The sequence below is a fragment of the Schistocerca piceifrons genome, chromosome 2 (genome assembly GCF_021461385.2).
Source record: "Schistocerca piceifrons isolate TAMUIC-IGC-003096 chromosome 2, iqSchPice1.1, whole genome shotgun sequence".
NCBI lineage: Eukaryota > Metazoa > Arthropoda > Insecta > Orthoptera > Acrididae > Schistocerca > Schistocerca piceifrons.
The window spans coordinates 840,295,200-840,310,579 of NC_060139.1; the positions used below are offsets into that span (position 1 = coordinate 840,295,200).

General features: G+C 39.2%; 1 protein-coding gene across 1 annotated transcript in view; it reads left to right on the forward strand.

The window, feature by feature from the left end:
- Nucleotides 1-15,380, forward strand: part of LOC124776529 (ATPase H(+)-transporting accessory protein 2-like) — a 77,616-nt gene that overhangs the window by 6,025 nt on the left and 56,211 nt on the right. The window contains exons 2-3 of the mRNA XM_047251555.1: nt 1,116-1,243; nt 10,648-10,872. Of these exons, the coding sequence (XP_047107511.1) occupies nt 1,116-1,243; nt 10,648-10,872 (353 nt within the window). The remainder of the gene's footprint in view (nt 1-1,115; nt 1,244-10,647; nt 10,873-15,380) is intronic.

Genomic DNA, 15,380 nt, shown 5'->3' on the forward strand with positions numbered 1-15,380 from the left:
CTCTCCCCCCCTTCCCCTCCCCCCTCCCTCTCTCTCTCTCTCTCTCTCTCTCTCCCCCCCCTCTCTCTCTCTCCCCCCCCCTCTCCTCTCCCCCCCCCCCCTCTCTCCCCCTCCCCCCCCCTCTCTCTCTCTCTCCCCCCCCCCTCCAGCAGTTTTGCGACTGGTCCATCTTCTGATATTTCTTTTTTTTTCCTCTCCACAGTTAATTGTTCTCAAATTATCACTTGAATTTTCCCTTTAAACACCTGCCCTTCATATCCATTATACAGACCTCTGTGTGATCATTTGCCCCACTCACTGCACTCCAAAAGTGAAATTACCTTCTGCCAGCTGTATGTAGATGCAATTCATGTTGATATACCACTTACAAGTACTTTAGAACAATACTAGCTCAACCTGTACTGTGTCTGCCATCATTAAAGCTGCCTCCAGCTTGCATTAACATGCAACTCTAAACTATTGAGCTTTATTGCTACATCTAGTTCTTCATGACTGCTGCTTTGCAGTTCATACTTAATTGTGTGGCTGAGGGTTCATAAACCACTTTGACCATTCCACAACTGTTCTACTTTAGTATAGAACGTGAGAAAAATTAATACCAAATTCCTTCTGTACAAGCTCTGATATATTATTTTATCACAATGGTTATTTCTCTCTACATAGCTGAGGATCAACAAAATATTTTTGCATTCAGAGGAGAAAGTTGGTGATTGAAATTTTGTGAAATTATCTCCATGCAGCAAATTGCCACCCCAACTTGCTTATCATATCTGTGATACTCTATGCACAATTTTGTCATAATGCAAAACTAGCTGCCCTTCTTTGAACTTTAACATTCTGCTGACAAGCCTATCAGGTAAGAAAAACGATGGATGTACCACCATTCCAGAAGAGGACAGACAAGAAGTGGTGTAGGAAACCTCTTTAGTAGATTTGTTGCGTCTTCTAAGTGATCTGCCAGTGAAAAGCAGTTTTTTGGGTATGACACAAAGATGACCTATTCAAAGACACTTTATCAGTGTTCAGAAAATAGAATAGTTGTGTGTAGCATATTAAAATCTTTTGGTGATTAGTTTTGTAATTGTAATTTTATTAATGTTTACTTTTCTCCACAGTTTCTGGGACTGGAGAAGTAGTTTTCTTACACTCTCCAAAAAGTATTGTTTTCAAAGGTCATGAAGTTATTGACCAGAGCTTACTAAAACAAGTTCTTGCATCAAGTTTTGGCTTTACAATCTCTAAGGTTGGTGCTTTTACTTTTGATATAACCTAAAAGTTATCTTGAAATAGTAACAGTTAAGGTAATAATACATTATACTTCACATTAATCATTATTATCGCTGTTGTTGCTACTTTTTACATAAGATACAATAATGTAATTTAAAATGGGAAAGTAGTTTCGGTGACATGCCCACTTTACTTAGACCTTAATTTAAGGTTAGCAGTATCATTCCTACGTTTCAGTAATTGTATTGCCATCGAGTACATCTTGCATTGGATCAAGAATTGTTCCTCCGTGTTATTATATAAGAGATATTATGATTGTGTGCAGCTCTATGCATCATCCACTTTCTGTCACTGGTTGTTTCTTAGCATGGATTGATGTTACTGGAATTGTTAATCATCACAAGAAATAGACTATCAAAACAGTAATTTCCTCACAATACATTATCAGATAGTCATAGAATTTTATAAAATCGCCACAGATTTTCTTTTAGGCACATTTATTAATATTAATATAAAATGCTTAATATTCCAGTAAAATGTTGGAAGGTACATGTTGGAATGTGATAAGTATTTCACTTCATTGACTCTGCTTAGTGTAAGCACATCCAGCATTACATGTTGGGTGTAGAGCAACATGCAGTGCTATAGTGGGCTAGTGCAGGCAAGGCCACTCAACGAATGAAGTAAACATATTAACATCCTGCTTGGTATCTACTGATTGCAACATATCAATTGTAAGAGATCATAGGTCTTTCTAACAAAGGTCATGATTTTGAGAGAATGTAATCTAATAGATACACACATGCGCATGCTTAGCTTAAAAATGAAATGTAAAGTTATGTAATGCACTAAGTACATTGTGAATGTGTAACAGAAATTTTTATAAGATCAAACTGGAGTTGTTAGTCAAGTGTAAGAGATGCTGTTTTGCAAAACCTGCAGACAAACAAAAGCAGATCAGAACAATTACGTGCAGTATAAGAGAAACAGAGAATTTTGATTACATAACATGATCATGATTGATGGATATACAAAAAAAAACTTCGCTTACAAAAAGTTATCATTATACTGTAAAACAGTGTGAGAATGCCATTTTGACCGATAGACGTTAACTCAGTTGTGGCTTAATAAATGTACCTGAAGTAACAGCTGTGGTGGTGTTCTGAATATACATATTAATCAGCTGTTGAAGCACAACATAATCAAGGTTATTTCCTGTCTTCTTGTAGACATATATAACTACATGATAGAATTTGAGTTTAAGCACAAAACTCAAAGTTGATGGAAACTTTCACTTTATTGCTGTTATGTGGTCTGCTGCTGAATACTCTCGTTTCTTAAGCAATTTCAGGTCTGGTTTGTATTTTTCCTTTTTAAGGATATTTAGTCATTGGGTATTTTAAAATTTTACTTTTGTCTTCCCCTTTTTTGTGTGTTTTTAGGATGTTACCACATGTGCTTCCAGATGTAATGAGTGTTACATGTTGTTGTTGTTGTTATTATTATTTCCTTCACTTTCTCAGACGTTAAGTCTGGTTAAAAATGGAGTGACGCGGACCTTGATCAAGCGTCACTTCCTTTTAACTGTACGGTATGTGTTATATTGCATTTAGGAACTTTCGGGTAATTGAACATGTATCAATAATTACGGATTTCTGTAGTTGTATATATATGTTTGGATGTAGCTGTATTGCATTGATGTACTGGTGGATATTGTGTGGTATGACTCCTATAGTTGATAGTATAATTGGTATGATGTCAACTTTATCCTGATGCCACATGTCCTTGACTTCCTCAGCCAGTTGGATGTATTTTTCAATTTTTTCTCCTGTTTTCTTTTTATTGGTGAGTATGATGTCAGGTTTGTTATGTGGCGTTGTTTTATCTGTTATAATGGTTCTGTTCCAGTATAATTTGTATTCACCATTCTCCAGTACATTTTGTGGTGTATATTTGTATGTAGGAACGTGTTGTTTTAAAAGTTTATGTTGTAAGGCAAGCTGTTGATGTATTATTTTTGCGACATTGTCATGTCTTCTGGGGTATTCTGTATTTGCTAGTATGGTACATCCACTTGTGATGTGATCTACTGTTTCTATTTGTTGTTTGCAAAGTCTGCATTTATCTGTTGTGGTATTGGGATCTTTAATAATATGCTTGCTGTAATACCTGGTGTTTATTGTTTGATCCTGTATTGCAGTCATGAATCCTTCCATCTCACTGTATATATTGCCTTTTCTTAGCCATGTGTTGGATGCGTCTTGATCGATGTGTGGCTGTGTTAGATGATACGGGTGCTTGCCTGGTAATGCCTTCCCCTTCCAATTTACTTTGTTCGTATCTGTTGATGTTATGTGATCTAAAGGGTTGTAGAAGTGGTTATGAAATTGCAGTGGTGTAGCCGATGTATTTATATGAGTGATTGCTTTGTGTATTTTGCTAGTTTCTGCTCGTTCTAGAAAGAATTTTCTTAAATTGTCTACCTGTCCATAATGTAGGTTTTTTATGTCGATGAATCCCGTTCCTCCTTCCTTTCTGCTTAGTGTGAATCTTTCTGTTGCTGAATGTATGTGATGTATTCTATATTTGTGGCATTGTGATCGTGTTAGTGTATTGAGTGCTTCTAGGTCTGTGTTACTCCATTTCACTACTCCAAATGAGTAGGTCAATATTGGTATAGCATAAGTATTTATAGCTTTTGTCTTGTTTCTTGCTGTCAATTCTGTCTTCAGTATTTTTGTTAGTATTTGTCTATATTTTTCTTTTAGTTCTTCTTTAATATTTGTATTATCTATTCCTATTTTTTTGTCTGTATCCTAGGTGTTTATAGGCATCTGTTTTTTCCATCGCTTCTATGGAGTCACTGTGGTTATTCAATATGTAATCTTCTTGTTTAGTGTGTTTTCCCTTGACTATGCTATTTTTCTTACATTTGTCTGTTCCAAAAGCCAAATTTATATCATTGCTGAATACTTCTGTTATCTTTAGTAATTGGTTGAGTTGTTGATTGGTTGCTGCCAGTAGTTTTAGATCATCCATGTATAGCAAATGTGTGATTTTGTGTGGGTATGTTCCAGTAATATTATATCCATAATTTGTATTATTTAGCATGTTGGATAGTGGGTTCAGAGCAAGACAGAACCAGAAAGGACTTAGTCTCCTTGGTACATTCCATGCTTAATCTGTATTGGCTGTGATGTGATATTATCTGAATTTGTTTGGATATTAAGTGTGGTTTTCCAGTTTTTCATTACTATGTTTAGAGACTGTATCAATTTAGGATCTACTTTGTATATTTCCAATATCTGTAGTAACCATGAGTGGGGTACACTATCAAAAGCTTTTTGGTAATCAATGTATGCGTAGTGTAGCGACCTTCGTTTAGTTTTAGCTTGATATGTCACCTCTGCATCTATTATCAGTTGCTCTTTACATCCTCGTGCTCCTTTGCAGCAGCCTTTTTGTTCTTCATTTATAATTTTGTTCTGTGTTGTATGTGTCATTAATTTCTGTGTAATAACTGAAGTTAATATTTTGTAGATTGTTGGTGGGCATGTTATGGGGCGATATTTAGCTGGGTTTGCTGTGTCTGCTTGATCTTTAGGTTTCAGATAAGTTATTCCATGTGTAAGTGTATCAGGGAATATGTATGGGTCTGCAATGTAACTGTTAAGACTGACATCTCTGCCCAAACTCTGTCTTTAAATATGTCTGCTTGTGTCTGTATATGTGTGGATGGATATGTGTGTGTGCACGCGAGTGTATACCCGTCCTTTTTTTCCCCCTAAGGTAAGTCTTTCCGCTCCCGGGATTGGAATGACTCCTTACCCTCTCCCTTAAAACCCACTTCCTTTCGTCTTTCCCCCTCCTTCCCTCTTTCCTGATGAGGCAACAGTTTGTTGCGAAAGCTTGAATTTTGTGTGTATGTATGTGTCTGTTTGTGTTTCTATCGACCTGCCAGCGCTTTCGTATGGTAAGTCACATCATCTTTGTTTTTAAATATATTTTTCCCGCGTGGAATGTTTCCCTCTATTATATTGTTAAAAAATTTAGTTAGATGTGAATGTGTTGAGGTGAACTTCTTTAGCCAGAAATTTGCCATTTTATCATTTCCAGGGGCTTTCCAATTGTGCATAGAATTAATGGCTCGGGTGACTTCATGTTGCAAAATTATCACTTCAGGCATTTGTGGTATCATCTTGTATGAGTCTGTTTCTGCTTGTATCCACCATGCATGCCTGTTATGTTGCACCGGGTTTGACCATATGTTGCTCCAGGAGTGTTCCATGTCTGTTATGTTTGGTGGATTGTCTATTTTTATGTGTGTGTTATCTATTGTTTGGTAAAATTTCTTTTGGTTTGTGTTGAATGTTTGGTTTTGTTTCCTTCTATTTTCACTTTTTTTGTATCTTCTAAGTCGTTTGGCCAATGCTTGAAATTTCTGCTTCTTTTCATCTAACTGCTCTATTGCTTCTTGTTGTGAGATTTTACCTAACCTTTTTCGTTTTTTGTCTGATATTTCGTTTCTTATAATTTGTGTTAGCTGTCCGATGTCTTTTCTCAGTTTTTCTATTCTGATCTGTAGCCTGTGTTGCCATGCTGGTTTTGTGGGTTTCTTCTGTGTGTTGGTTGGTTCTGATCTCTGCCTAGTGTGTATATTTAGTGTAGTGAGTGCTCCTACATAAGCCAGTAGTTGTAACTCTTCCATAGTTGTGTATTCATTTATTTTGTTGTGTATGATTGTGTTGATAGTTTTTATTGTTGTTTCGACTTGTGGGTTATTTGGTGGTCTATGCAAGAATGGTCTAATGTCTGTATTTCTGTCTTTGTATTCTATATATGTCAACTGAAATTTTTCTTCTATATCTAACATGTGTGTCACTTCATGTTCTATTTGTGCTTGTGCTGGTGGCTGTCTTAAGATTTCGTTTTCCTCTGATTGTTTAATTGATGCGTGTTGTTCTTTGTTTGTTTGCTCTGGGATGTTTGAGTCCATTACTGTATTTTCTTCTTCTTCTAATTGCACATTATTTTGTTCCAGTATTTGTTTTACTTGTTGTTTGATGTTGTCTAATTCTGACTGGGGTATCCTGTTATTTTTTATTATTACACGGATCTGATCAGCTAGTCGTTGTTCTGTTAAAAATTTTAATTCCGGGTATCTGGTAATAAATGTAGTGTATACTTGTGATCTGTATCCAGTTGTGTTGGTTCCTAGGTTTGTTGCTTGGTAATAACAGAACATGAGGTGTCGATTAACTTCATCTGACCATCTCATCCTCTGTCTTTGTTTTCCTTTTAGGGTGGATGCAGGAAGCATATCCTGCAAAACACCTCTATTTGGATTTAAATCATTTTCCAGTTGGCTAACAGTGTCATTACCATTGTGGGCGGGCACAGGGTACAAGCGTCGTCCCCGACCATGACGGCACTTGTCTGAGGCTTCTTTAGTTCTGTCCTGAACCAAGTAATCACACTAAAAGGGGGGTTAGCCCTATTAGTGGTTTGTTCTTTTTGTCGCATTATTATTATTATTATTATTATTATTATTATTATTATTATTATTATTATTATTTCTGGAAATGTTTACTTTAGTTTTCAGTCTGTTCTTGAAAAGCAAGAATCTCTTCAATGTTTTAAGCCAAGTATATTCGCTTACCAGTAACAGCTTTTAGGTTTAGTTATTCTTTGTGAATGTGGTGCCAAAGGCCCATCTCTGTTATGTCTATGAATGTAACTGTTTGACCACTATTAACTCACTGAGAGCCATATAATTTCCAACTTTCATGGCAGTGAGTCCCAATTGTTTTCAGCTTTTCTCCAGATATTTGTCATGTATTTTTCAAATTATTTCTTTAAGTAGTAAAAAGATTATGAAAAAGTGAAATGTTTTTGCTATGATAAAAACACACATTTTTGCAATAAATAATTCTAAAAAAGTGAATCTAATATAATTTCACAATAAAAAGGTTCAGCAAAATAATGACTATTGACTCTTCAAGAAATAACTTCTTCATAAAATGAATTGTCAGTTCTTCATGTTTCAACTTCTTATCCACTGAATTAGCGTTAATATTGACATATTTCTACAAAATTTAACTAGCTGGTTTGAAATGCTGCTAGAAGTATGCAGTACAAAATCTAAAAAGTTCCTGTGAGATAGTAACACAAACATATTGAGTTGCCCAAAGCCTAAAGAGCTCATAGAAGGGAAAGGGGTAGGGGGTGGCTGGCAAAGTTTGCCTTGGTAGTGACTGAACTGTGAATAGGCTTCAGAGTAAAAACTACTGCAAATTTGGATCACCGCTGGCAATGTGATCATTCTGTCTTGGAGACATGCTTACTCTCTCGCATTGTTTAAGGAGGTCATGATATCCCTTCTTGAAGCAACACAATTGTTGTCCTGTTCTAAAACTGCTGCTGCTGCTGCTGCTGCTGCTACTACTACTACTACTACTACTACTACTACTACTACATGCTGTCTGAAAAGAAAGTTTGTTTGATGAGTCAAAATAAAATAGATTGAAGGCTATCAACAGAATCTTTATTTATTATTCAAATATATGGGTTAGGGATTTTTTCCTTAGAAATAATGGCATTTAAACGCAATCCAGCATGCCTGCAGCATCCATTTAAATCAACAAAATTTTGCACAATGGGTCGACATGTAAACACTAGGATGACTTCTGCTTCACTATGGATGTTTTCTTTCAGCTGCTCTAGAGGTGTTGGATTATTGACACACACTATAGATTTGACATATCCTCACAAGAAAATAATCCATGGGGCTCAAATCTGGACTGTATGGGGGCCAGTTTGCCACATCCTAGAGGTCAATTTGCCAGGGAAAATTTCATGAACACACAATATAGATGGTATTGGAAAATTTTTACTGTATCTGTCTTGCTGAAACCATGTTCTTTAGCTATAAACAGAAAGTTTTGCAATTCAGTCATCAGAAAGTCATTTAACGTTGTCATATAATGTTCCAGACAGCACGATGACTCTCATCCTCAAAGTGCAGGCCAGTTATTCCTCAAGCCGACACTGCATTCAATACAGTAACTTTTGGTGAATGAAAGGGTTTCCCTTGCTTCTGTTTAAGATTCATAGCAAACTATAGTTCAATTCTTTTATCTTGGCGGTTCGTGCATGCCCAGCCAGACGCGGGAGATTGCTGCGTTGCCAGTTGTACGCTCCAAGAGAAGCAGTGCCATAGTATAGTATAGTATAGTATAATATAGTTCGCAAACTTACGGTTAGGGGGGAGCACGCAGTTTATGAAGTAAAGCCACCACGGCCGCATTTACCCTTTCGCTGCTACAGAGACGTGCTCCCCACATTCTGCGCAGTGCGCGATTTTGTCATCATTGCATTGCTTGCCTGTGCAGACACATGGTGTTTAGACTGCTTTGTCACACTTTCATTCAATTTCACAAAAACTATTTGGCACAAAAATTTGATTTTTACACATCTTCTTGACTGATGCCTTCCCCCCATAAATGACTTAATTTTGTTTCGATGTTCAAGGCAGTTATTGTGCAGCATTAGATGTAGTAAACCATTGCACGAAATTTTGAAGAGTTTGCAGAGGTAAAAGTCCATAGCATATACTTTCCGTATGGTTGATTTTAGTTGCTACTTGAAATTTCAAAAAAATACATTCAAACAAATAAAATTCATGAAATAAGACACTTTGGTATTGTTTTTAAATAAAGAAAATATTAAGCACCGAATAAGGTTTGAACTCTGAACCTTTCACTTAGCAGCCACCCACTTTAACCATTACGCTAACGCAGCTCGTCATTCAATAGAACTCCCGGAGGACTTTAAAATGTCACGCAAAATACTGACAAACACTGTTGGTATGACTATGAATTACTCACATTTCGTTGAAGTACAATAGGAAATAAACAATTACCGCTGTTCTTTATTGCGAAAAAGGGGTTAGTGAGAATGATCAAACACCTTTCCTTGCCATCGCCTGAATTAGGAGGCTTATTGCTTGTTTGGTTTAATTAATTAATGGAATATGAAGCAGTTGGTATAAAGAATGCTGTTTCCAAACTTTCTGTAAAACAAAATCTGCTATCAAGACATTGCTTTTGTTCAATTACTTTATTTATGACTGAACGTTTCTAAAACTGAAGACACTCGTCCGTGCTCTGCACTGCAGTCGAGCTCTGGCAACGTCGTTCCCTGTTCATTGGCTGACTGTTTTTTGTGACGTCAGATGCGCAGAACGAACCTAAACTCGGCCGCCATTGTAAATGACACGCACTTTAGTGGTGGCAATTTTGCAACATGACCATTCAGATGAAAATGATCCTTATCAGAAAACAAGATGTTAAATGAAGGGTACTCAGTCGTATCATTAACAAATTGCAGCCAATGTCTGGCATCCTGAGGCTTTAATTCTTGCACCAATCAGATTTTATAAGGGTGCAGTTTGAGGTCTTACTACAGAATTCAGTGCAGTGATGACCTAAGCACATTTAAAGAACTCACACGCTTAACAATGGAGAGGTCAGGATCATCATGAACAGACTGATTTACACTCTCCACTGATTTACCCATTGTTGATGATGTTGGTTGCCTATATTTTGGTTTGGCTAGTGTTGAACTGGTCTCTCCAAATGTTTTGATCCATTTCTGAATAAGAGGAACACTTGGAGAATAATTAAAGTTATGCAATCCAAGATCACTGCAAAATTTCCTCTGTGCTACAGTCGCCGAATCACTATTTTTGTAAAATTCTCGCACACATAATGCATGGTCCACTTCTATGAAGTGCTCTGTACTGGCTCAATTCCTAAAGGCATCCCGCGTCCGGCCATCCTGATTTAGGTTTTCCGTGATTTCCCTAAATCACTCCAGGCAAATGCCGGGATGGTTCTTCTGAAAGGGCACGGCCGACTTCCTTCCCCATCCTTCCCTAATCCGATGAGACCGATGACCACGCCGTCTGGTCTCCTTCCCCAAAACAACCAACCAACCTAAAGGCAAAGCAAGCTATAAATGTACCCCCCCCCCCCCTCCCCAGATTTGTTACGCATGCACAGAGAGCTCTTCAAATACAGACTTCCTTTTTTTCCTTTTGAGACACCCTATACTACTACAATTGCCAACTACCACTTCTACTGGTATAGGTCTACCCAGCAAACTAAGTTTGTCACAGCATATTTATTTTTCTAGCCTCAGTTCATATTTTTGTGTAATAAGATGATGGGAAATCATCAAAGTTAATCAGTGTGCTATGCAAAAGTGTAAAAGTTGAAACTGCGAGTGCTGCAGATGCAATACTGTCAGATTACAGTTGCAGTGGAACTTAAAAACATTTGTTAATGAGTGTTTACAATTCTCTTGTAGTTATTTTATCCTTGTTTAAATTTTTAATTTGTACCCTCATTTTATTTGCAGGGTAGTGACTGGAATGGCTTAGTTTTAAAAGACCCATTCCATTTAGCAGAAGCAGCAGTGGTTGTTGTAGTGGATGGAGTCAAATCTCTGGGAAGCATCAAAGGACACTCATTTCCAGTCATAAGTGATGAAGATGAAAGTGTTGGATGGCAGAAGCTCAAGGAAAAAATTGAAATGAGATATCCTGGCTTTAACAATACCCTACAGCGCATTGATTTGGCTGAAGTATGTTATTGTAAAATAAATTACCTGTAATAGTTTGTAGGTAACGTATTTTAGAATGAATTTTATAAAAGCAAGGGTTTTTTTTTTCTTTTTTCTTAAAAGAAGATAAGCAGAAACAACGTTTTCATCTTAATAATTAAACATGAATATAATAGAGGGAAACATTCCACGTAATTAAATACACTCCTGGAAATTGAAATAAGAACACCGTGAATTCATTGTGTCAGGAAGGGGAAACTTTAATGACACATTCCTGGGGTCAGATACATCACATGATCACACTGACAGAACCACACGCACATAGACACAGGCAACAGAGCATGCACAATGTCGGCACTAGTACAGTGTATATCCACCTTTCGCAGCAATGCAGGCTGCTATTCTCCCATGGAGACGATCGTAGAGATGCTGGATGTAGTCCTGTGGAACGGCTTGCCATGCCATTTCCACCTGGCGCCTCAGTTGGACCAGCGTTCGTGCTGGACGTGCAGACCGCGTGAGACAACGCTTCATCCAGTCCCAAACATGCTCAATGGGGGACAGATCCGGAGATCTTGCTGGCCAGGGTAGTTGACTTACACCTTCTAGAGCACGTTGGGTGGCACGGGATACATGCGGACGTGCATTGTCCTGTTGGAACAGCAAGTTCCCTTGCCAGTCTAGGAATGGTAGAACGATGGGTTCGATGACAGTTTGGATGTACCGTGCACTATTCAGTGTCCCCTCGACGATCACCAGTGGTGTACGGCCAGTGTAGGAGATCGCTCCCCACACCATGATGCCGGGTGTTGGCCCTGTGTGCCTTGGTCGTATGCAGTCCTCATTGTGGCGCTCACCTGCACGGCGCCAAACACTCATACGACCATCATTGGCACCAAGGCAGAAGCGACTCTCATCGCTGAAGACGACACGTCTCCATTCGTCCCTCCATTCACGCCTGTCACGACACCACTGGAGGCGGGCTGCACGATGTTGGGGCGTGAGCGGAAGATGGCCTAACGGTGTGCGGGACTGTAGCCCAGCTTCATGGAGACGGTTGCGAGTGGTCCTCGCCGATACCCCAGGAGCAACAGTGTCCCTAATTTGCTGGGAAGTGGCGGTGCGGTCCCCTACGGCACTGCGTAGGATCCTACGGTCTTGGCGTGCATCCGTGCGTCGCTGCGGTCCGGTCCCAGGTCGACGGGCACGTGCACCTTCCGCCGACCACTGGCGACAACATCGATGTACTGTGGAGACCTCACGCCCCACGTGTTGAGCAATTCGGCGGTACGTCCACCCGGCCTCCCGCATGCCCACTATACGCCCTCGCTCAAAGACCGTCAACTGCACATACGGTTCACGTCCACGCTGTCGCGGCGTGCTACCAGTGTTAAAGACTGCGATGGAGCTCCGTATGCCACGGCAAACTGGCTGACACTGACGGCGGCGGTGCACAAATGCTGCGCAGCTAGCGCCATTCGACGGCCAACACCGCGGTTCCTGGTGTGTCCGCTGTGCCGTGCGTGCGATCATTGCTTGTACAGCCATCTCGCAGTGTCCGGAGCAAGTATGGTGGGTCTGACACACCGGTGTCAATGTGTTCTTTTTTCCATTTCCAGGAGTGTAGTTAGACAGAGATTTAGAAACCAGATTTTAAATTGTAAGACTTTTCCATGGGCAGATGTGGACTCTGAGTACAATTTATTAGTTATGAACTGCAGATTAAAACTGAAGAAATTGCAGAAAGGCAGGAATTTGAGGAGATGGGGCCTGGATAAACTGAAAGAACCAGAGGCTGTAGAGGCTTTCGGAGAGAGCATTAGGGAACGATTGCCAAGAACAGGGGAAAGGAATACAATAGAAAAAGAATGGGCGGGCAGCTTTGAGAGATGAAATAGTAATGGCAGCAGAGGATCAAGTAGGTAAAAAGATGATGGCTAGTAGAAATCCTTGGTTAACACAGATATTGAATTTAATCAAAGAACGGAGAAAATATAAAAATTCAATAAATAAAGCAAATGAAAGGGAATACAAATGTCTAAAAAATGAGATTGACAGGAAGTGCAAAATGGCTGAGCAGGGATGGCTAGAGGACATATGTAAGGATGTAGAGGCATATATCAGTAGGGGTAAGATATATACTATCTACAGGAAAATTGGAGACATTTGGAGAAAAGAGAACCACCTGTATGATTATCAGGAGCTCAGATGGAAAACCAGTCCTTAGCACAGTAGGGAAAGCAGAAAGGTGGAAAGAGTATATAGAGGGTTTATACAAGGGAGATGAACTTGAGGGCAGTATTATGGAAATGGAGACGTCATAGATGAAGATGAAGAGATAGGATTCTGCATGAAGAATTTGACTAAGCACTGAAAGACTTCAGTCAAAACAAGGCCCCAGGAACAGACAACATTTTGTTAGAGCTACTGGTAGCCTTGGGAGAGCCAGCCATGACAGAACTCTTCCATCTGGTGAGCTAGACATATGAGACAGGTGAAATACCCTCAGACTTCAAGAATGCACAGCAATCCCAATTCTAAAGAAAGCAGATGCTGACAGGTATGAAAATTACTGAACTATCTGTTTAATAGGTCACAGCTGCAGAATATTAACACAAATATTTTAGAGAAGAATGGAAAAACTCCTAAAAGCTGACCTCGGGGAAGATCAGTTTGAATTTCATAGAAATGTAGGAACATGTGAGACAATACTGACCCTACGACTTCTCATAGAAGATAGGTTAAGGAAAGGCAAACCTACATTTATAGCATTTGTAGACTTACAGAATACTTTTGACAATGTTTATTTCAAATTCTAATGGTGGCAGGGATAAAATAGAGTGAATGAAGGGCTACTTAAAATTTTTACGGAAGCCAGACAGCAGTTTAGGAGTCGAGGGACACACAAAGGGAAGCAGTGGTTGAGAAGGGAGTGAGAAGGGGTTGTAGCCTATCCCCGATGTTATTCAATCTGTATTTTGAGCAAGCAGTAAAGGAAACAAAAGAAAATTTTGGTGTACGTATTAAAATAAAAAAAACATTGAGGTTCGCCGATGGCATTGTAATTCAGTCAGACAGCAAAAGACATTGAAGAGCAGCTGAATGGAATGAATATTATCTTCATAGGAGGATATAAGATGAACATCAACAAAAACGAAATGAGGGTAATGGAATTTAGTCTAATTAAATCAGGTGGTGCTGAGGAATTAGATTAGGAAATGAGATGCTTAAAGTAGTAAATGAGTTTTGCTATTTGGAGAGCAAAATAACTGATGATGGTCGAAGTAGAGAGGATATAAAATGTAGACTGGCAATGGCATGGAAAGTGTTTCTGAAGAAGAGAATTTAACATCAAGCGTAAATTTGTTGGGAAGTCTTTTCTGAAAGTATTTGTATGGATTGTAGCCATGTATGAAAGTGAAATGTGGACAATAAACAGTTAAGATGAGAAGAGAATAGAAGCTCTTGAAATGTGGTGCTACAGAAGAATGCTGAAGATTAGATGGGTAGATCACGTAACTAATGAGGGACTGAATAGAATTGGGGAGAAAAGAAATTATTGGTACAATGTGGCCAAAATAAGGGCCTGGTTGGTAGGACACATTATGAAGCATCGTGGGATCACCAATCTAGTACTGGATGGAAGCGTATGGGGTAAAAATCGTAGAGGTAGAGCAGGAGATGAATACAGTAAGCAGATTCAGAGGGATTCAGGTTGCAGTAGTTACTTGGAGATTAAGAGGCTTGCACAGGATAGAGCAGCATGGAGAGCTGCATCAAGCCAGTCTTTGGACTGAAGAAAAAGAAGAAGAAGAAAAGATGACTTTTTCTTGGTAGTTATTAGATATTCTGTTATCTCATTTGCTTGGCTACGTCTTATGCCCACTGCCATTTCATTTTCTTAACTGTCTTAATCACATCTTCCAATCTAGTGTTTTTTCTGATCGTCAGTTTTGAGAAACTTGTTTCCGTAGGGGAAAATCCAGATGATTTGTGTGGTGAAACCAGCACCAAGGTCACTATTGCCATGTATAGCATTCTCTGCAACAGGATATTGCATGTTGCCAGTATACACCCTTCGTCTATGCCCATTCATCCTAACTGATAAGTTGGTGGTAATCATACCAATGCAGAAGACCGGACAGTGTTTCTGTAACAGCTGGTGCACTACTGGTGCCATTTCGGAGGTGGATCTGCCTTTGATAGTGTGTTTTACCAGTTACGGGGCTGGGGTAGAAAGATGCATGGGGCAAGTCTTACAGCAGGGGTGATTGCAGGGAAAGGAGCCGTAGGGTAGGGAAATGGGAGCATAGGATCTGACCAGAATATTGTAGTGATGGTGGGTAGGGGAGTTGGCAAAAAGATATTTTAGGCATGGTGGGCTCATGGTTAGATTGATCTGCTGAACTTTTTGGAATTCCTAAAGACATTCTTCCAGTTAAATTTCACATGGTCGTATTCTGAATCCCATGCCACTTTCCGTGATGTTAACCTGATCCTCACAGTGGATCAACTACATGCTTGTGTTT